This window comes from Eptesicus fuscus, chromosome 3 (genome assembly GCF_027574615.1).
Source record: "Eptesicus fuscus isolate TK198812 chromosome 3, DD_ASM_mEF_20220401, whole genome shotgun sequence".
NCBI classification, from domain to species: Eukaryota; Metazoa; Chordata; class Mammalia; order Chiroptera; family Vespertilionidae; genus Eptesicus; species Eptesicus fuscus.
The window spans coordinates 60360581-60382755 of record NC_072475.1 but is presented as its reverse complement, the minus strand read 5'-3'; the positions used below and the strand labels follow the sequence as shown (position 1 = coordinate 60382755).

Genomic DNA, 22175 nt, shown 5'->3' with positions numbered 1-22175 from the left:
TGTGATAGCAGGTCCTATAACGATGATATTGTATCATTAATTTCTTTGCTTGAGTTTTGGGTGATTGACATCTAACTTTCTTACTTCTTTATTTTAGAAAAATTAAGGACTGTGAGCAATTTTTAGATATTGTTAGTGATTCAATGTTCTGCTGCTCCTCATTCAGCCTCCTCAACAGTTTCGTTGAAGATTGTCTTGAGCTTGTTGACCTGAGATATCAAAAATAAACACAAAAACAAGTAAAGCTCTCAAAAAAAAAAAAAAAAAAAAAAAAAAAAAAGAAGTTGTTTTTGCGGATGACACGGGCTGTGAAAGAATTCACAACTAAAAGAAGAGATTCAGAGAGGAAGTTTATTTTACTTTCCACAAAGGGAAAGGGCCAAGTACTGATAATCAATACAGGGCAAGAAACAAAAAGTAGCTTCCACTTTTAACGAGTAATGGCTGCTGTTGCTAGGTAACAAGGAAGGGTGGAGGATTTGGTACTCAAGTTGAGCAGATACTAGGTCAGTGATGGGCAACCTTTTGAGCTTGGTGTGTCAAACTTCGCCAAAAAACAGCATAACTCTGGTACTGTGTCACTTTGAGGAAAAAACATTATTTCGCAAATGTTTCATCCTCAGGAGCAGCAAATGTTTCATCCTCGGCATGTGGCCGCCTCAGTGGCCACGTGTCATCAAAAATAGCTACGCGTGTCAGTGCTGACACGCGTGTCATAGGTTCGCCATCACTGTCTAGGTCTTGTTTGAAAAGTTACAGTTTGTTTGTTTTTCAGGAGATAGTCCAACAGATGTCCTAGGGAGGTGTCTTAACAGTTTTTTTCCCAAGCCTGTAAAACATGCTAATAGCAAACACTTATGAAGATTTCAAAAGAGGCTCTGTTGAAGAAGAGGGAAGAAGGGAACTTTCTACTAACAAGAGACCCCTTGGTGTGAATCATCCCTGAGTTCTGAAACCAGGAAGGAGGAGGAATGCAAGAATGTAGCCTAGAGAATAGCTTATCTTGTCCCACTGAGTTGTTTGAATCAAAGGAGCTAACAATCTTGGGATTTAATTACTAGGTGCTTCTCATAAATTGTAGAAGGCCACAGCAAAAAACAACAAGAAAGGCCTTTTTCCTGGCCTTCCAGAAGTTTAAATCATTATAGGCCTATCTCAAGAAATAAGAGAAATCCCAAATAACCTAACATTACATCTAAAGAACTAGAAAAAAAAAAAAAACAAAAGCAGCCCAAAAGTCCACAGAAGAAAGGAAATAAAAATTAGAGTAGAATTGAATGAAATAGAGAACAAAAAGACTATACAAAAAATTAATAAAGAGCTGGTTCATTGAAAAGATTAATAAAATTGACAAACTCCTGGCTAGATTTACTAAGGAAAAAAGAGAAAAGACTCATAAAAACAAAATCAGAAATGAAAGAGGAGCCGAAACCGGTGTGGCTCAGTGGATAGAGCGTCGGCCTGCGGACTCAAGGGTCCCGGGTTCGATTCCGGTCAAGGCATGTACCTTGGTTGCGGGCACATCCCCAATAGGGGGTGTGCAAGAGGCAGCTGATCGATGTTTCTCTATCATCGATGTTTCTGGCTCTCTATCTCTCTCTCTTCCTCTCTGTAAAAAATCAATAAAATATATTAAAAAAAAAAAAAAAGAAAAAAAAGAAATGAAAGAGGAGACGTTAGTACAGACATCATAGAAATACAAAGGATCATACTAGAATATTACCAGGAAAGATTATGCCACCACATTCAGTTACTTAGAAACAATGGATAAGTTTCTAGAAATATATAAACTTCCTAGACTGCATCAAGAAGAAATGAAAAATCTAAATAGGCTGATCAACAGTGAAAACTGAAACAACCATCAAAAACCTCCCAAAAAAATAAAAGTCCAGAACCAGATGGCATCACTAATGAATTCTACCAAACATTCAAAGACTTGATACCTATCCTTCTCAAACTCTTCCAAAAAATTGAAGAAAAGACAATACTACCTAACACATTCTATGGGGCTAACATAACCCTGATACCAAAACCTCTTGAGGATAATAAACAAAAAAGAAACTAGAGACCAATATCTCTGATGAATACAGATGCAAAAATCCTAAACAATATACTAGCAAATCAAATACAATAATACATTAAAAAATAATACATTACAACCAAGTAGAGTTCATTCCAGGGGCACAAGGATGTTTTAATACACACAAATCAAGCAATAATACACCACACTAACAAAACAAAGGATAAAAATTATATGATCTTATCAATAGATACAGAAAAAGCATTTGAAAAGATGTAACATCTGTTTATGATTTAAAAACTCAATAAAATGGGTATAGAAGGAAAGTAATTCAATATAATAAAGGCCATGTATGACAAACCATAAACTAATCATAATGGTGAAAAACAAAGCTTTTCCTATAAGATTAGGTGCAAGACAAGGATGTCCACTCTCACCACTCTTATTCAGCATAGTGCTGGAAGTCCTAGTCAGAGCAATCAGGCAAGAGAAAGAAGTAAAAGGCATCCAAATTGGGAAGGAAGAAGTAAAATTGTCATTTTTTTTTTTATGGAGGACATGATTCTGTATATAGAAAACCCTAAAGACTTCACCAAAGAAATTATTAGAAGCAATAAATATAGTAAAGTTGCAGGGTACAAAAATCAATGTACAAAAATCCACTGCTTTCCTATATACTAACAACAAAACTTCAGAATAAGAAATAAATTTATTTTGCAATTGCAACCGAAAGATTAAAATACCTAGAAATAAATTTAACAAAGAATGTGAAGGACCTATATACTGAAAACTACAAGGCATTAAAAGAGATTGAGAAAGACCCAATTAAATGGAAAGATATTTCATGTTCATGTATTCAAAGAATCAACATAGTGAATATGTGCATATTACCCAAAGCAATATACAGATTAAATGCAATCTCCATCAAAATACCAATGTCAGTTTTTAAAGAAATAGGGCATCAGCAGTTCCTATTCCCAAGGCCCTCTTTTCTCTGACTTCTTATTGAGCTAAAGCAGCCCAATCTAGACTAATTTCCCCACCTAGTCCCTCTCCTGTTATCCTAGGCCCTTCCTTGTTTCACTGTCTCTAGCTTTAATAAATGTCCTCTAAAATTCACCTGGACTCCTATTGTGAGATTTTTCCTGCACAAAGTCAGGAACCCACACACTACCAGCTGGCCATAGGCAGACCCAGTCAGGGCCAAGCCCCCTGCCCAGTAACAATCATCCTGGTGGGAGGGGGCTTCCTAGAAAGGAGTGAGAAGTGAACAAGAAGTTGAAATAAAAAGAAAACAGGATAAGAAACTGCAAGATGCCATAACCGGTTTGGCTCACTGGATGGAGCATCGGCCTGCAGACTGAAGGGTCCCAGGTTCGATTCCCCTCAAGGGCAGGTACCTTGGTTGCAGGCACATCCCCAGTAGGAGGTGTGCAGGAGGCAGCTGATTGATGTTTCTAACTCTCTCTCCCTCTCCCTTCCTCTCTGTAAAAAAAATCAATAAAATATATTTTTAAAAAAAGAAACTGAGAGATTGCTGTGGGGAAAATATGTACAGGCTGCTGTGGTGTTGTGAAAGAAATCTGAGCCTGATGTCCAATCTGAGTTCTGGTTTTACTCTTCTGTCTGACTTTAGCAAATCATTTAACCTCTAAGATCCTTGTGATTCTCTCCCATAAAGTGGAGTTAGAAAGATCATGCTTGTAGAGATTTTTGTAAGACTGAAATAAAATATTTTTGTAAAATATAACCTGTTATATGTCTCAGGTATTTCATCTATTTTTTTGTATTGATTTCTAGAGAGAGAAGAAGGGAGAAGGAGAGAGAGAGAAAAACATCAATGTGAGATCAAAATATCCATTGGCTGCCTAACTGCATGTCCCCTAACTGGGGTTTGAGCCCACAACACAGGGATGAGCCCTGACCAGGAATCAAACCAGCAACCTTTAGGTGCATGGGATGACACCCAACCAAGTGAGCCACACTGAACAGACATCATCTTTTAGTTTTAACTAGAGGCCTGGTGCATAAAATTCGTGCACAGGGGAGGGGATGTCCCTCAGCCCAACCTGAACCCTCTCCAGTCTGGGACCACTTGGCAGATAGCCCACTGCTGGTTTTGGTACAAAAATCCACTGTAGGATCGGGCCTAAACTGGCAGTCGGACATCCTTCTCACAATCCGGGACTGCTGGCTCCCAACCACTTGCCTGCCTGCCAGCCTGATCACCCCCTAACCACTCCCCTGCCAGCCTGATTGATGCCTAACTGTTCCCCTGCTGACCTGGTCGCCCCTAAGTGCCCTCCCCTGACAGCCTGGTCACCCCTAAGTGTCCTCCCCTGCAGGCCTTATTGCCCCTAATGGCCTCTGCCTTGGCCCCCACCACCGTGGCTTTGTGCAGAAGGACGTCCGCATGGATGTCCAAAAGATGTCTGGTCTAATTAGCATATTACCCTTTATTAGTATAGATAACATATATGCCGCTTAAAAGTTATATTATTTTACATGCTTTAAATTATACAGTACATAGTCAACCTCTTTTACCATGTTTGTTTGTTTTTCCTAAATATATCTTACTGATTATTTTTCATGGAGAGGAAGGGACAGGAATAGAGAGTTAGAAACATCAATGAGAGAGAAAATCGATCAGCTGCCTCATGCATACCCCCAACTGGGGATGTGCCCTCAGCCAAGGTACATGCCCTTGACTGGAATCGAACCTGGGACCCTTCAGTCTGGAGGCCGATGCTCTATCCACTGAGCCAAACTGGTTAGGGCCCCCCACTTCTTCTTTTTTTCTTTTTAGATTATCCACATTTGTAGATATGGCATTAATTCATTTTTCCATTGATTTTTAGAGAGAGTGGGAAAGGGCTAGAGAAAGAGAAACATCAATGTAAGAAACATCCCTTCAGTTGCCTTCCTTAGGAGCCCTGACGAGGGATCCAACTTGAAACCCAGGTATGTGCCAGGTATGTGCCCTGACCTGGAATCGAACCTGCAGCCTTTCCGTGCACAGGACCACGCTCACGCTCAACCAATCTATCCACTTCAGCCTGGCTGTTATTCAATTTCTGGAATTTTATTTCAATTAATTCTCACAAAGTCTGTGGTTTAGGTAATAGTCACATTTTGCTGATGAGAAAAAGAAAAAAACAACCTCTTCGTTTTGAGACATTATTCTTCCCTCATTGCTGCATTTATCTGCCAGAAAGGCTCTTGACAGCGGTTTCACTGGGTATCCAGGGTCAGAAGCATTCTCCTCACCACTACCCTCTCCAAAGCCTCCTCTGCACTGGCACTGAGGCTGTCCTGGAGGGCGCAGAGGCTAGGTAACGGAGACCACGACAGGATTTGGACCACTGGAGCCACCGTATCCACCTCTCTTCTCTCAGCCTTTCTTCACCATGCTGGAGAGGGCAGGGCCAGCAACTTCCAGCAGCACCGGTCAAGGTTTGCTCGCTAGCTCTTTGGACACCGGAAGTGCTGCAGTCTCTCCTTCTCCCGAGCCGCTGTCACCCTGGAGGTTATAGGGCTGCCCTGAAAGTTCTCTGCATGCCTCCTATGGGCGGCAAACATGGCAGTGGACTCGGTGATGGAACTGCTATTTTTTAAAAAATATATATTTTATTAATTTTTTACAGAGAGGAAGAGAGAGGGATAGAGAGTTAGAAACATCGATGAGAGAGAAACATCGATCAGCTGCCTCCTGCACACCCGCAGGCCGACGCTCTATCCACTGAGCCAAACCGGTTTTGGTTGGAATTGCTATTTTTAGATACTTTTAAACACCCCAGCGCTGAGGTAAGACATCTCTTCTTGATTCTGACTCTGTTTCTTGACTGTGGGACATGTACAAAAAGTCCTTAGGCATGCTTCAACTTCCCCTCCTGCCTGTGGCCTTAAATTCTGCATGTACACACCCCCTCCCCCCAGCTGGGTGTGGGCACCACCTCTGCGGGAGAGCATCAGTGGCCAGGGCATTTCTCTGCGTTATCTTAGGCTCCTGAGTTTTTGGTTGAGTTGGCTGTTCTGCTTGCTTTGCTCCCCTGCTCCCTCACCCCCGTCAACTTTGGGCCTTGAAAATATCTTGGTTCTCAGGTTTAGCTCAGGTGGTGTTTGGGAGGGCCTCAGACTGCCTGTGTTTGACAGCAGTTCCAGAGACCGAGCAGGTCACGATGGCTTCGTGATTCCTAAATCCCTCCTCCCAGGTTCTTTTTCTAACAGGAGTTAGGTTGCCCAGATGTGACACCCATTTGGTTTAGGATTCACCCATTAGGACATGACATATTTGCACGGAATGGCTTTTGCATGGAGGATACCTACGAGGAGGGGAATCAGCGGTGAAAGGAACCAGTGGTGGATTTGGAACCCCAGACAGGGAACCTTGCTCACTCCCCGTATGTCTCCCCACTGCACTCCCTGCATGTCTCCCTCAGCAGCCGGCCTGGGCATGCAGGAGGCTTGGCTCCCGCCTGCTCTGGCCAGCTCTGTGGCTCCGGCTGATGCTTCTATCTTTGTGGTTATGGGAGCCGCTATTTTGTTGTGGAGTGATAGTTAATTTGCATATTACCCTTTTATTAGATAAGATTCCTGTTCCTTTTCCTTTTTTAAATTGAATTTATTGGGTGTGGCTCAGTGGTTGAGCATTGACCCATGAATCAAGAGAATTGATTCCCTGTCAGAGCACATGCCTAGGTTGTGGGCTTGATCCCCAGTAGGGGGCATGTAGTAGATAGTTGGTTGATGATTCTCTCTCATCATTGATAATTCTATCTCTCTCCTTTCTTTCTCTCTCTGAAGTCAATAAAAACTGATTTTAAATTTGGGCAAAAAATGAAAAAGGATTCCCAAATTTATAGAAAATATTCCTTTATTAACTTTTGGTTGAGAATATGTTTGTATATTTTCAGAAAACAACTCCGAGACCATGTGGATTCCAGCAACAGAGAGGAATCGACAGGACTACTCCAGCCATGAAGACAGAAGAGAAGCAGTCCAGAGACGAGAGACGCTGATGTGGCCTTCCCATACTATCAGTTAGCAGCTGTGCATCACTGCAGGTTGCCCAGGACCAAACCAGACAGAGTCAGCCGTCTCTGTGACTCCGTGTTTCCAAGTCCCCACATCCCGCACTCCAGTGCAGTAAACAATGATTGTTGGGCACACCTCTGCAAGAAAGTCACCCTCACTTTCTGACCCGATGGCAGACAGTCCAGCTTCTCCCTGTAGGAGTTTGGGTCCCCAGTGTCTCCCCAGAAACTGGATTTCAGAGTAATCGGGAGCTTGTTTCCCTTTGGGTTGAAAAAAGCAGCGCACCCAGTCATCCACTGCCAGCCCGATTCGTGTGCCTCCGTACCTCAGCTTTCCAGCGCTTGTGCACGTCTCAATGCTCTTTTCTCTTTCCTTCTAGTTGTAGAACTTCCACTCAGCCAGCTTTCCCATGGTTCTGGGTGATAGATGTTTTGTCTTTCAGTTGTAGTTTTGAAATTGTTGTGCGAGGCAGCAGTTAAGGTGTTTACCTATGCCTCCATCTTGGTTTCCTCTTCTGTTTCTGTTCTTCTTGTTCATTTATTTATTAATTTTTAAAAATATTTAGTTGTTGAAAGATTTGTATTTATTGCCCTTTTATTGTTCATTATTTTTTCATCTTTTCTTTTTCTTCTTAATATTTCATATAATACTGGTTTGGTGGTGATGAACTTTAGTTTCTTCTTGTCTGGAAAACTCTTTATCTGTCATTTTATTCTAAAAAATAGTTTGGCTGGATAGAGTAATCTTGGTTGTAGGTCCTTGCTTTTCATCACTTTGAATATTTCTTGCCAATTACTTCTGGCCTGAAAAGTTTCTGTTGAGAAATCAGCTAACAGTCTTAGAGAATTCACTTATAGGTAACCAACTGTCTTTCTCTTGCTGCTTTTATTTATTTATTTATTTATTTATTTATTTATTTATTTATTTATTTATTTTCTCTTGCTGCTTTTAACCCTTTGTATGCCATAAGTGTCTATAGACACAAGCGGCAGACCTTCCCCACACACCACACGTGTCGATAGTTGTAAATCTTGCATATCAACTCTGGTCGCCCAATTTTAAAATCAGACTTGTTAGTGACATCTCTGGGGTTGTAAAGAAAATTATGGTAACTTAAATTTGTAAATATTCCAGTGCATATGGAAGAAATTCCAATATTGATATACTAGTATAGGGCTGCCACTCAGACGTGCGAGAGATAAACACTGTGACACTTGAAATTTTTTTTGGTTCATTGTGACACTTGAGATTTGTTTGTGTTTATTTTTATTTCATACTTGCTTTTGTTGATATTTTCGTAGAATTGAAAATTATCATTATTTTATTATTGAATTTATAGTTGTAATATATTATATTGTGCAAATAAAATTCAGTCCCCATAAATGGCATCAGATGAAGAAATAATTGAACCAAGGACCTTGAAGAAGAGGAAGATGACATCCTTTATTCAACTCCAGAGTCAGATGATTTTTTAAAATTAAAATCAAAATATCGTGGGGATGGTTTCCATTTTGAAGCATGGCAGTTAACTGGTTAAGATTCTGTCTTTGTCTTTAACCTTTATCATTTTAATTATGATATGTCTTGGTGTGGGCCTCTTTGGATTCATCTTGTTAAGGACTCTATGTGTTTCCTGGACTTATATGTGAACTTCCTTCACAAAGTTAAGGAAGTTTTCTGTCATTATTTTTTCAAGTAGGTTTTCAATTTCTTGCTCCCTCTCTTCTCCTTCCAGCACCCCCATGATGCGAATGTTGGTATGTTTTCAATGATGAAAGAGAATCGTTGATCAGCTGTCTCCTGCATGCCCCCTACTGGGGATTGAGTCCATAACCCAGGCACCTGCCTGGACTGGAAATCGAACCGTGACCTTCTGGTTCATAGGTCGATGCTCAACCACTGAGCCACACCAACCTGATGAGAAATAATTCTTTATGAAATTTGGCTCTGTGGTTGGATCAGTAGGATCAGAATTTGCTACTGAGAGGAAGAAAACCCTGTGCCTCCTGATGCCCATGATCTCATATGTCTCACTATGGTAGAGAAGAGCTAAAAGGAGCTACCTTCATATGTTCTGTTCGGCCTGATGCTTCTGCAGATCCTTAGACAATAGGGGAGCTTGTTGTCATTTCCATACTCTCCCCATTCCTTCTTCTCTCTCTACATCTTGCAGCAGGTCCTTGAAGATAAACACAAAAAATAATAATTCAGTTAGGTGAGTTTCCCTTAAACTGCCCATACATTTCAGCAAACCTTCAGATTGGCTTAGAACTGGGGTGATTTCCACCTCCTTCCCAACAGGGGCCATTTGCAATGCTTGGAGACATTTTTGATTGTCACTACTGGGGCAAGGGGTGCTGTTGATATAAAGGGAGTAGAGCTAGGGATACTGATAAACATGCTACCATGCACAGAATAGCATCCTAAAACAAGTAATTATTCATTTCCCAATGTCCATAGTACTAAGGATGGGAAACCTAAACTAGAGAGATGAGGCTGGGTAGTCTGGATCAGAAACATCCTTGAGCCACCAGACCTTTCTTATCCTACCCATGGGTTGAGTTGTTCATAACAAAGAGTCTCTAGTTTTCTCTGACCTTTGACATTTATTGTGTTGAAGGTTGAGAAAACCAGTAGATTTTCCCCCCCATTTTTTCCCCTTAGTGTACATGATTTCTCCTCCAAGAAAGGTTGATACTCCTTCATGGCAAACTTGGCCTTAATGCTGGCCTAGCAGTTCATCTTCATTTAATTAGAGATTGAAGGAAGTATAAATGTAAGGCCAAACTTTTAAACTTTTAGGGGGAAATATCCTAAATGTATCTTTTTTCCTCAACCACTCCTGATCTTTTATCCAAAAATGTATTCTGTAGAATTGAGAACTGGTAAAATCACTCGTGGCTATGTAGTTTCTCAACTCCATTAGTGCATCTTACCCTCTCCAAGAAAATGATTCCTGTCCCCCAAATCTTATCATTTATGATTTTTCTCAAATTCTGAATCAAAAATTAGAATATCACATTACATCAGAAATGTTTTCATTTAGTTAGCAAGCCTCAGTGTCTCCAAGAAAATATTATAAAGTTAGGGGAAAAACAAAAGGACTAAATTAGAATTTAGTGTCTTGAGGGCAGTGATTTCTTATCTTAGTAACTCCATTGCCTGATAGAGTGCCAGGCACATAGTAGGTGTTCAAGAAATGTCTGTCTAGTGAGTGAACAGAACTTGCTGAGCCATGGAAAGTAGACACTGAAATTTCCATAGACTTTCCCAAAATGAGAATAGCTTAAAATCTCAGAGAGATGCTAAACCGTACTAATAGAGTTTGGCTTACAGTGGATAGTAGGATAGCACTTACTGTTGCACAGGTGCCAATAACAAAATACTGCAATAACAAAGATCACAGAAATCCCAACCACTGGGATTAAGATCCAGGACCAGGGCTGATTAAAACGAGAGGGTGTTGGCTCAGCTGCAGAGGAAAAAGAATAGTGTTAGCTCTCATGTGTTTCCAATTGCTTGATACCCATTGTATGCCTCTTAATTTGACAGAACTATAAAGAGTATTTTTCACTTCTTTGCCTGGTCAGCTCTCCAATTCTCAGCTGATAGCATTTTCTTTGATAACTCACAAATCAGGTATATACTTGTGGGCAGCTGATATCCGATGTCAGATATTGAATGTGAAAAATAAAAGTAAATTTTGAACTTTTGTACTGACTAAGCTAGCATAAAAAGAACTCTAAGGCGATACTTTAAAAGCCACCCTGTCTTTGTATCTCATTTTTATAGCTGATATTACTATGTATTACTAATAATCAGTTGATGTTGTGTTCTAGATGTATCTTATTTTTCCTTATCCAGCTCTGTCATGCTTACTCCCTTTCTCTTAGCATGTTCTCTTAGCACACACATACACACACACACGCACACACACACATACCTCTTAGTAACTACCTAAAGCATTCATTCTGCATTCATTTTCAGATACACATTTTTCACCATACTGCCTAGAGAGTTTCTGGAATGGTAGAAGAGGCTCAGCAAAGAATTAAGAGTGGATGTGGCTTTGTGGCTTGGTATTAGGTAGGATCATCCTGGCTATCAGATGCAGAACACAGGGAACAGAGGGAACACAGGGACACAAGGAAGGATGTAGGTGGGGGATGGGGTGAGTAGAAAGGTGTATGTGGTGCTGCTCTGTCCCTCCTGCTCAGGAGCAGCTGCTACAACATCTATTTTTCAACCCCTTGGGGCAATAGTTAGCAACAACATCTGGAGAAAGGGCAGGAACACAAATGAAAAGGAATATTTGTAGCTCATCCTCTTCCGGTTTTTCTGAAATAGCTTACAATAAATATTAAACACTTACTAACTTATTGTTTTTCATATTTCTGATTACCAAGCCTTGTGGATAAATTTCAAAAGTTGAAATGTTTTCTGCCTTGGACTTCCATGACACCACATTTTTCTGTTTCATCTGGTTGTGACTCAGTTTTTTTTTTTTTTTTTTTTTTTTTTTTTTTTAGGCTCTTCTTCCTCTTTTTGTCCTTTAAATTTTATTTTCCCCATGGTTCCATTTGTTGTCCCATTCTTTTGCCACTGACCCCAGTCCTCTTGGGTGATCTCATCCACACCCAAAGTTTGAAACAATAAAAGATTTCTAACTTTGTATATTATACTAGAGGCCCCATGCACAAAATTTGTGCACAGGGGGTGTGTGTCCCTCAGCCCAGCCTGCACCCTCTCCAATCAGGGACCCCTCGAGGGCAGTCGGACATCCCTCTCACAATCCAGGACTGCTGGCTCCCAACTGCTCACCTGCCTGCCTGCCTAATTGCCCTTAACTGCTTCTGCCTGCCAGACTGATCACTCCCTAACCAATCCCCTGCCAACCTGATCAACATCTAACTGCTCCCCTGCTGTCCCGATTGCCCCTAACTGCCCTCCCCTGCCAGCCAGGTTGCCCCTAACTGTCCTCCCCTGCAGGCCTGGTTACCCCCAACTGCCCTCCCTTGCAGGCCCGGTCACCCCTAACTGCCCTCCCCTGCTAGCCCAATTGCCCCTAACTGCTCTCCCTGCCAGCCTGGTCTCCCTTAACAGTCCTCCCCTGGAGGCTTGGTTGCCCCCAACCGCCCTCCTCTGCTGGTATAGTCACCCCTAACTGCCCTCCTTTGCCAGCCTGGTCACCCCCAACTGCCCTCCCCTGCTGGCCCGGTCACCCCTAACTTCCCTCCCTTGCCAACCTGGTTGCCCCTAACTGCCCTCCCCTGCAGGCCTGGTCACCCCCAACTTCCCTCTCCTGCATGCCTGGTCATTCCAAACTGCCCTCCCTTGCATGCCTGGTCACCCCCAACTGTCCTCTCCTGCAGGCCTGGTCACCCCCATTGCCCTCCTCTGCCAGCCCAGTCACTCCTAACTGCCCTCCCCTGCAGGTCTGATTGACCCCAACTGCCCTCCCTTGCAGGCCTGGGTCCCCCTCTCCCCCCAATGATCCTCCCCTGCAGGCCTGGGCCCCCCCCCTGCCCTCCCCTACAGGCCTGGTCACCCCCAACTGCCCTCCCCTGCAGGCCTGGTCACCCCCAACTTCCCTCTCCTGCATGCCTGGTCACCCCCAACTGCCCTCCCCTACAGGTCTGGTCACCCCCAACTGCCCTCCCCTGCAGGCCTGGTCCCCCGCAACTGTCCTCCCCTGCAGGCCCGGTCACCCCTAACTTCCCTCCCCTGCTGGCCGGGTCTTCCCTAACTGCCCTCCCGTGTTGGCCCAGTCGCCCCTAACTGCCCTCCCCTGCAGGCCCAGTCCCCCCCAACTGCCCTCCCCTGCAGGCCTGGTCACCCCTAGCTGCCTTCCCCTGTAGGCCTGGTCCCTCCCAACTGCCCTCCTCTGCTGGCCCAGTCTCCCCCAACTGCCCTCCCCTGCAAACCTGGTCCCCCCCAACTCCCCTCCCCTGCAGGCCCGGTCACCCCTAACTGCCCTCCCCTCCTGGCTTGATTGCCCACAACTGCCCTCCCCAGCAGGCCATCTTGTGGCAGCCATCTTGTGTCCACATGGGGGCGGCATCTTGAGTGTTAGAGTGATGGTCAATTTGTATATTACCTCTTTATTATATAGGATTTCTGAGCTCTAGATTTGTATTTCCAGCTGTTGACTAAATGGTTGGATGCCAGCACCTCACTTGATTAAAACTGAACTCACTATATTCTTTCCAAAGCATATCTAACACAGATTCTCATATTTCAGTGAGTGGCAACACTATTAGTTATGCAAATAAGAGTGAAGGCTGTGTTTGTGCATAGTAGGCTCTCATGGACTTTCTATTCTATATTCAGAATATCTCTGCAATGGACTCATTTCCCCCAACTCTCTTGTAGCAATGTCCTAGTTTAGGTTTTTCTCTTCTCCTACCTACTAGCCTCCATAATGGTTGCTTTGCCTCTGATTTCCTGGACTCTAATAATTCCTACATACTGCCATATCCATTCTAAAATACACACTGATCATAGTGCACCTACCCGCTAGGAGACGAGGACAAGTTGGTTTTTTCTTTTTCTCTAAAGTACATGGATTAATATTTCTTATAAAATGCTAGTAGGAGAAGGAGCCTATGCTGATACCCATAATCAAATTCAATACCCCCAGGAAGCTTATGGGCAAATTAATGGAGCTGGGATCAGAGCCTGGAAAAAGCTTCCCACCTCTGGTCAGAAAACAGAGGAGCTCTCAAAGATTATTCAAGGGCCAGATGAAAAGTATCAGGATTTTGTCTCTCAGCTGTTACAGGCTGTTGGCCGAGTAGTGGTGGATGGAGAGGCTGGCATGTTAATAGTCAAACAGCTGGCGTATGAAAATGCTAACACTGCCTGTCAAGCTGTATTGCGGCCCTATCAAAGAAAGGGGACTCTCTCAGATTATATCCACATTTGCGCAGATATTGGTCCCTCATATATGCAAGGAGTTGCCATCGCGGCCGCATTAAAGGGAACCACCATTAAGGGAGTTCTTCAGCAACAGTTTGGCGCAGGGAGAGGTCAGACACACAAGTGTTTCACTTGTGGAGGAACAGGACACATGGCAAAATAGTGTCCCTCTAATAAAAGGGTTAATAAAGGAAATGGCAGAAGTCCCAAACAACCTGGACTGTATCCTAAATGTAAAAGAGGAAAACATTGGGCAAATGAGTGTAAATCTAAGACAGATATCCAGGGAAATCCCTTGCCTCAGCAGCAGTCGGGAAACTCCCAAAAGGGGCCAGCTCACCCCCGGCAAATAATGGGGGCATTATCTGTTTACCCTCCTGCCCCTGAGCCACCTCAAGGCCAGCTGGCTGTGCAGCATCCAGCCTGCCCCAGGAGCAAAAGGGATACAGGAGTTATTCCGAGCAACCCCTGGAAGTGCCGGGTTGGACCTTGGACCCATAAAACGATATGTATTAACTCCAGAATTGGAACCACAGGCTATCCCTACAGGGGTATACAGACCTACTCCTAAAGGGATGTTTAGCCTTTTACTAGGTAGAAGCAGTTTAACTATAAAAGGATTATACTAGGAGTGGCAGGAGAGGACAGGGCTATCTGCTCTCCCGCAATAAGATTACTTACAATAAGATTACTTAAAGTTACATTTAAGAATTATAAAAGAACTTACAGAGAAATGCAAATCTTGGCTAAATTAGGTATAAGTAATTACTTCAGAAAGCATAAAAGAAAGAAAAAATTTGAGATCTGTCTTTCTTTTAAGCATAAACAGAAATTTGGCCAGATCCGTTACTAATATTTCCCCTGAAGTAAGCAGGATATGGGGAAGGAAGAGATACGTGACGATCCAATATGGATGCCCACTCTCCCAGTATACAAATTTAAAGTTTCCTTTTTCGCCATGAAAAAGCCTTAAATATTTAGAAATGTGTCTGGAATTTCTGTGCTGGTGGGGAGAGAACTTAGCTGTAAGACAGAATGCGCGCATAATCTGATTTCAGACATTTAGATTGTCTTCAGCTGGAATCTCTCTGCAAAAGCTATAGAAAATTAAAAACCCAGAACTGGTTATTTTTCCTAAGAGAAATGGCGAAAAAGTCTTCTTAAAAGAAATTCCAGCTAATTCCAGCAACAAGATTCGCATTTCCATAATAAAGAGCTGTTTTTAAAATACTAATAAAGTGTGTTAAAAGGTTGACTTTTAAAGCCTTCAAAAGTATAAGTAAATTTATCTCTGTCATAGAATTTATTCAAAATAAATGCTTTAAAATAATTAGAATTGGATTTGAATCTCAGAAATTATTAAAATATAAATAATATATTAATTATAAAGATCTAAGTAGCCCAGATAACTAACTACATCCTTTGTTAATAGAGGAAGGGGTAGATGCCCTTCCCCCAGCAGAGTTACTAGCAAATAAAAAGTAAAATTTAAATTTACCTCATAAGAAAAATCTAGAGGACAGAATTAAAGCCATTAATTGATTATGTCTTGTATTTCTCTTAGAAATATAAAAGTGTCATCAATCTAAGAACTATTAAAATATTTGATTTACAAGCTCTAAAAGTTCAAAGTACAGATTAAATTAGGAGAAATTATAAATATAGTAATTATATTACCTAATATATAAAAATATATTTTTGAGAAAATAAAATGCTATGTTTTCTCTAATAATTAAGAATTTAAAATATATTAGTTATTGGTCTGATTTTAAAAAGAGGATTAATTCTATAATCCAGTTTAAACATAATTGATATTCTTTAAGATAATTTAGGTATATAATTTTTTTTAGGTATATAATTTTTAAAGCATATATATAAATATATACATATATATATATACTTAATCTTTCCAAATTATTTCAAGACTGAGAGTGACTTTTGAACATTTCATTGGGCCCCGAAATATTCAAAAGTCTATTCTCTCTTAAAAGAAATTTTTATTTATCTGCCGAAACCGGTTTGGCTCAATGGATAGAGCGTCGGTCTGCGGACTGAAAGGTCCCAGGTTCGATTCCGGTCAAGGGCATGTACATTGGCTGCGGGCACATCCCTGGTAGGGGTTGTGCAGGAGGCAGCTGGTCGATGATTCTCTCTCATCGATGTTTCTAGCTCTCTATCCCTCTCCCTTCCTCTCTGTAAAAAATCAATAAAATATATTTTTTTTAAAAAAAGAAATTTTTATTTATTTAATTAAGCCAATTGATACTTAAAGTCACATAGAAAGCTTTATCAAATATAAATTAATATATTTTACTTATACATATATATTAAATATTATAAAGGTTTTCACCTGTAAGAAGGGCAAAAACAATATATTTCTTAAATATAGCCATACTTTTAGATCAGACCAATAAAGTATTAAACCTATAAGTTTTACTAAATTAGATTCTTTACTTTTTAAATAAAGATACCTACTTTAATTACTTAAATATATTAGCTTATTAAATTATAATCAAGGGTTTCAGCTTAAAGAAAAGCCAATGTCTTTATAAGCAATTTAATTAAGTATTCTAAGAAAGTTACTAAGACCTTGTCTATACAAAAAAAAAAATTAATTAACAGCCAATTTAAAATTAAATTGCCATACCTAGAGCAAAGTATATCCTTACATAATGTTATTCTACAATGTCATTATAATTTTTTAATATTTTACAACAGCATATTATACATTTATCCCAAACAAATTTACAAACTAATTTTTTGAATGTTTGGCAGCAATTTAAAAGGACATAAAAGGATTTAATCCCTTCCACTATGTGGAGGGCCCTCTGGGAAGGCACCTGAGCATTCTATATTGGCCCTTCTTGCTCTTTTTACCAAGAGGGACCCTCTTCTCACAATGTAATTGCCCACAGCTGTTGCCTGAGCTCTCTGTTCATATTGAGGTTGAAGCCTCATAGTGGCTAGTACCATAGATCTGTCTCTTTCCCAATGGTGTGAGCTCGGCCCTCTCTAGAGAAGAAACCTGGGTTCCCCAAGATATGTGATCCATGACGGGGCCCCGCCAGCAGGCAAGGGGATCCCAAGGCAGGTACTGGGCGTGGAGGCCACAGGGGCATAAACTACCAAGGAGACAGAACTGAACCTCACATCACCCTGCTTGGCCCCGGAGGATGGCTTTTGAACATTTCATTGGGCCCCGAAATATTCAAAAGTCTATTCTCTCTTAAAAGAAATTTTTATTTATCTGCCGAAACCGGTTTGGCTCAATGGATAGAGCTTTATCAAATATAAATTAATATATTTTATATAGCTAGTTAGTCAATGACGGGTAAGATTCCTCAAGGGAGGAACAACCTAGACAGGCACAGTCGCAGAGGGGCCATCAGGAGAGAACTTGGGGGTCAACAGAGGTGGGGCACAGAACCTCATCCCCCCAACATTGCAGGGGCCTGAACTCTAGCCCCTTCTGAGGGAGGTCTCCTGCCCCCGTGGCTGCTTCGTGCTTCCCACGCCCAGCCCAGATTGGGACCCAGGTAGCGGACAGAGACTTGGCCTAGCTCAGATCGGGACCCAGATAACAGAGACATGGCTAACAGCAGCTGCCCTATATCTAAATCCAGCCTAACACCAGGAATGCTCAGGGCTTTCTCAGGGATACAAATAATCCTTTTCATTAATATTTATAGGATAAAATAAGATTGTTATTAAAATATTAAATGTAAAAGTAAATTAATAGTCAGCTTTACTATAAAAGTACTTACAATATAGCTAGCTAGTCGCCTATAGGCTCAATCTTCAAACTACAGCAGAAAACACAGAGCAGAAAACAAAGGTCCTTCAAACCCCTTATATTTCAGTAGAAATACAAGCTCTTATTTATACCTTAACAGATTTTACTACAAAGCCCATCAACATATAGTAATAGTACTTATATAGTAAGTATAGCAAAAATTATTAAAACAGCCCTGGCCGACTTGGCTCAGTGGATAGAGCATCAGCCTGCGGACTGAAAGGTCCCAGGTTCGATTCTGGCCAAGGGCACATGCCTGGGTTGCGGGCTTGATCCCCAGTTGGGGGCGTGCAGGAGGCAGCCGATCAATGATTCTCTCTCATCATTGATCTTTCTATCTCTCTCTCCTTCTCCCTTCCTCTCTGAAATCAATAAAGAAATAAAAAAAATTATTAAAACAGCTACTATAAGGCACACTAATTTACAAGAATTTTTCATTTAATTTTCAGCCTTTAAAATATTATTTAACAATAACAATTTCCATATTTTATTAGAAGCAATATTCTCAGTATATTATCCACCTTCCTATACCAACTTTAGGGGTAAATCCCCAAGGACTTAAACCTAATCATATCTAGCATAAGAATGTCACTCAAAAAATAAATAAAAGAAAAAAAAAATAAAAAGAATGTCACTCAATTGTAGAAAGAACCATTCATACTCTTACAATCATTTACTAAAAAACAAAAAAGGGGAAGAGGTTGTGTTTTATATCTTTCCAGAAGGAGCAATGCAGCCAATTCGGGTGCCAGAGAGTTACGTGTGTCACCGAAATGGACTCAGACAAGCTCCTGTGTCCCTTCACTCGAAAGGACTAAGTACTACCCTAATGACAGCAAAGCAGAGGAAGAAGAAAAACTGAAAGCTACGCAAGGGACTGAGGTGCCAACATAGAGTCATCTGAAGAAGTTAACAACTGAAGTGCAGCAAATTATGGAAAAGCAAGAAGTTTGAAGCTATTTCTTCAACCATGTTCCTGCTCATGCTAGCATCTATTAGCTGCCAGTCTTCTGCAAAGTTTTACGCAGGCAAACAAAAGACTCTAAGTAAATATACACCAGAAACACCAGCAGCAAAAGAGACTTTCTTTCATTTAGTAGCTAAAAATATTAATATGTCCATAGTTTTTATTTCTCTCTTATTGTTTTATTATTATTTAATAGCCATAGTTTTGCTCTTAACATTCAAGTTTTAAAAATGATAACATGTATATAATTTAATTTTGCATTGGCATTGTTTTAATATTAGAGCTTTGTTATTGATATTTAAATTTTACTTTTATTATTAGTAGCCTAAAAAACAGATATCAGTAGATTACATAGAGAGATTCAAGCTATTAATGATGCAGGTTCTGCTCTGTTGCCTCCTAGCGAAGTGGCACAGAATATTTTTGATAAAATTCTAAGCCTTATGTCTTTTCATAGATTACAATAATTTATCTGGTCTCTATCAATTATTGTTATCCTTGCTCTCGTTATTCTCTGTTTAATTCCAGTCTGCTTCCGAACCATTGGATCCAGCATCCAGTCCCTGCAAATAGGACTACATGAACTTCGCTTAAAAGACAGAGAAGGGGGATCTGTGGGGAACGGGCTGTAAGCTGACATGGTCCTTGCACCTGTAGGGGCTAGCAAGGCTGGCACCCTACCCGCACAGATTTCCCAGGCCTGTTTGGATGGCAGCTAATCAGTATAACGAGAGCAGCCCCTGCCTACAGAGCTTTCCCAGGGTTTGTTTATATGACTGCTATCAGTAGGATAAGAGCTACTTTCATGGCTTACCAAGAAATATGCATCCAACTAGTGAGATTTATTGTAACAAGAAACCTGTCCTTCAACTTATCCCTCCAGTAGTGATTTTAGAGAAACAAAGAATGTTTTCCTTGTGATTCCCTGCTTAGTGTCTTATGTATAAAAAGCACTGTATTACTAATAAAAGTTGCCAGAGCTTCTCGAGAGCTGTGGACCTCCCGAATCCCGCTGTCCTGTCTTTCTTTCTCTTCTCAAATCCCACCTCCCTACCTCAGCCCGGTTCAATCCCAGGCTGGACCTGACATATACCCATATTCCAAATGTAAATAATGTCCAAAATAAAATATGACTGAAACTGCTATTACTGATTTGTGTATTACTTCCCACCTCAGTCATAATCTAAAATTGATTAAATAATGATAAATTAAGTGAAAAGTAATGCTGAATTAATGGATAATATTTACTATATGATTCAGATTAATTTTTACACATTTTTGAGAATACATAAAGATGACTGAGAGAGAGAGGAGTTTGGACTATAAATAAAATCATCAAAATTTGTTATATATTTGAACTATTTTTCCCTGGCAAATTTTATCTCATTATCTTATTGAGGAAAATAAAGAATCCACCTCAAGACAGAAAGATCTAAAGTAAATCATCCACTAGAATGAATTATGAGACTATCTAAAATATCTTCTCTACTACAGTTAAGACAAGAGGAACTCATAAGACACACTATACATTATATATTATACTCTACACTTACATACTACTGTATAGTAAACTCAGTGTATTGTTTCTTACTATGTAGCCACAAAACACATTGTTAGGAGTGGGGCTGGGAGGTGGGAAAGAGGCCTGTCATTTCTCAATATAATCAGGCATACAAATAAGACATGCATCTTGAGCATCTGGGTTCCCTTGTAACAGCCCATTATGGGTTTGCCATGCATAAATTTATATAAACCCAACCTTTTCCATTTTATATTTTCAGATGATTTCACTTCTTGAGAAAAGAGAATCCTCTAAGTTTACCATTTTTAAAGTATCTGGTCATGATATTTGCTCAAAAAAGACCTATTTTTTCAGGCATTGTCCACGGTTGCTTTTATTCATCTCCTTCACTAGACTTGGTTCTGAATGAACCAGTAGTTCTTTAAACACACTGTCACCCACAAAAGACAGTGATTGACGCCATGGGACCAAGGAGAGGCGATACCCAAAAAGAAACTGCCAAAGCCCTGAGGGCAGTTCCTAAGAAGGACAAATATTAGTGCTTTCAAGCACAACAACATTGTCATCATAACTTCCTAAGATGACTATTTGATGAATAGCAAATAGTCATCTTACATGGACTCTAAATTTTAGAATGTTTATTAAAGAAAATAAAATTAATCTAACATAGTCATACCTTGTACAGTGGGTGACCTTAATATGTCACAATAACATTTTATTTCATTTTATTTGCACGTCTAAAATACAGTCCAAGTCGATATGCACAATTCTAAACTGTACCGGGTTGAATTATTTTCCTTTTAGATTCTCCACAGTAGAAACTTTCCAGGATGTGACTTACATTTTTGCCAGTTGAAGATCTGTGATACTGTTAAGTTTCCATACTTGACAAGACATGTGAAGCTGTGGTTGCTTGTCACATTGAAGTCCAGTTCACTGCTAATAGTGTAGAGCTCAGTTTGAAGGTCTTGGGAAACTGTTGTGCTGATGGCATTTAATTCTTTTTCCTTTTCCAACCAGGAGAGGCGAGGCTTTGGAAAACCTCCAGAGGTTAAACAACGTATTTTTTTGATGTCTGTAGCTGGGTTTCCAAGATCAGTTATACTTGGGACAGGAAAGTCAGCTAAAGAAAGAACAAGGATATAAGTATATGCCATTATATCTGTGTGTGTCTCTGTGTGTGGGTGTTAGATATATTTTTTATTTTTTTCTTTGGGGGTTGTTATCCTATATAATAAAAGGCTAATATGCTAATAGACCGAACAGCCGAATAACCGAACAACCAGTTGCTATGACGTGCACTGACCACCAGGGGCCGTGCATTGACCATGGCGGGTGTCGGTTGTGGTGGGCTGGTGGAGCAGGTGAGCGGGGGAACCAGACCAAGGTAGGGTGCCAGTTGCTGTCATTGTGGCGAGCCTCTGGTGGTTACTGAAAATTCTTTGCTCCTGCGTGCCATGGTCCTGCCTGGCACTTACCCCTGCTGCTGGCACCGGCCCCACTTGCACCCACTGCCCGCATTGGCCCCGATTGCTCAGCACTGTCAGCAGGTCAGCAGGTGTGAGCAGTGGCTGCAAACCCCGATCGCCCTTGAGGGCTTCTCCACCTCCCCTGCTCCTGACGGGCGATTGGGGCAACAGCTGATGCCACCCACTGATGGCATCGGCCCTGTTTGCACCCGCTGCTGGCAACAGTCCCAATTGCTCTGCGCCATCAGCAGGTGTGAGTGGGGTCTGTGCTGTCAGCACCTGGGAGCAGTGGCGGTGGGAGCGGGACTGCCAGCAGACAGGGGACCGGGGCAGTGGTGGGAGGGGCTGGGCAGGGGTGCAGAGGATGGGCCAAGACCCGCCCCTGTGCCCAGTGAAGCCTCGTGGCCCACAGTTCCTTTCAAGGTGCAGGAATTCATGCACTGGGCCCCTAG

At 41.3% G+C, this 22175-nt stretch overlaps 1 protein-coding gene across 1 annotated transcript in view; it reads right to left on the bottom strand.

Annotated features, from left to right (window-relative positions):
• Positions 1 to 9156: 9156 nt before the first annotated feature.
• Positions 9157 to 22175, bottom strand: part of CD80 (CD80 molecule) — a 50124-nt gene continuing 37105 nt past the window's right edge. The window contains exons 3-5 of the mRNA XM_054713949.1: positions 21096 to 21377; positions 10413 to 10526; positions 9157 to 9233 (exon numbers count right to left, since the gene is read on the bottom strand). Coding sequence (XP_054569924.1) covers positions 9157 to 9233; positions 10413 to 10526; positions 21096 to 21377 — 473 coding nt within the window. The remainder of the gene's footprint in view (positions 9234 to 10412; positions 10527 to 21095; positions 21378 to 22175) is intronic.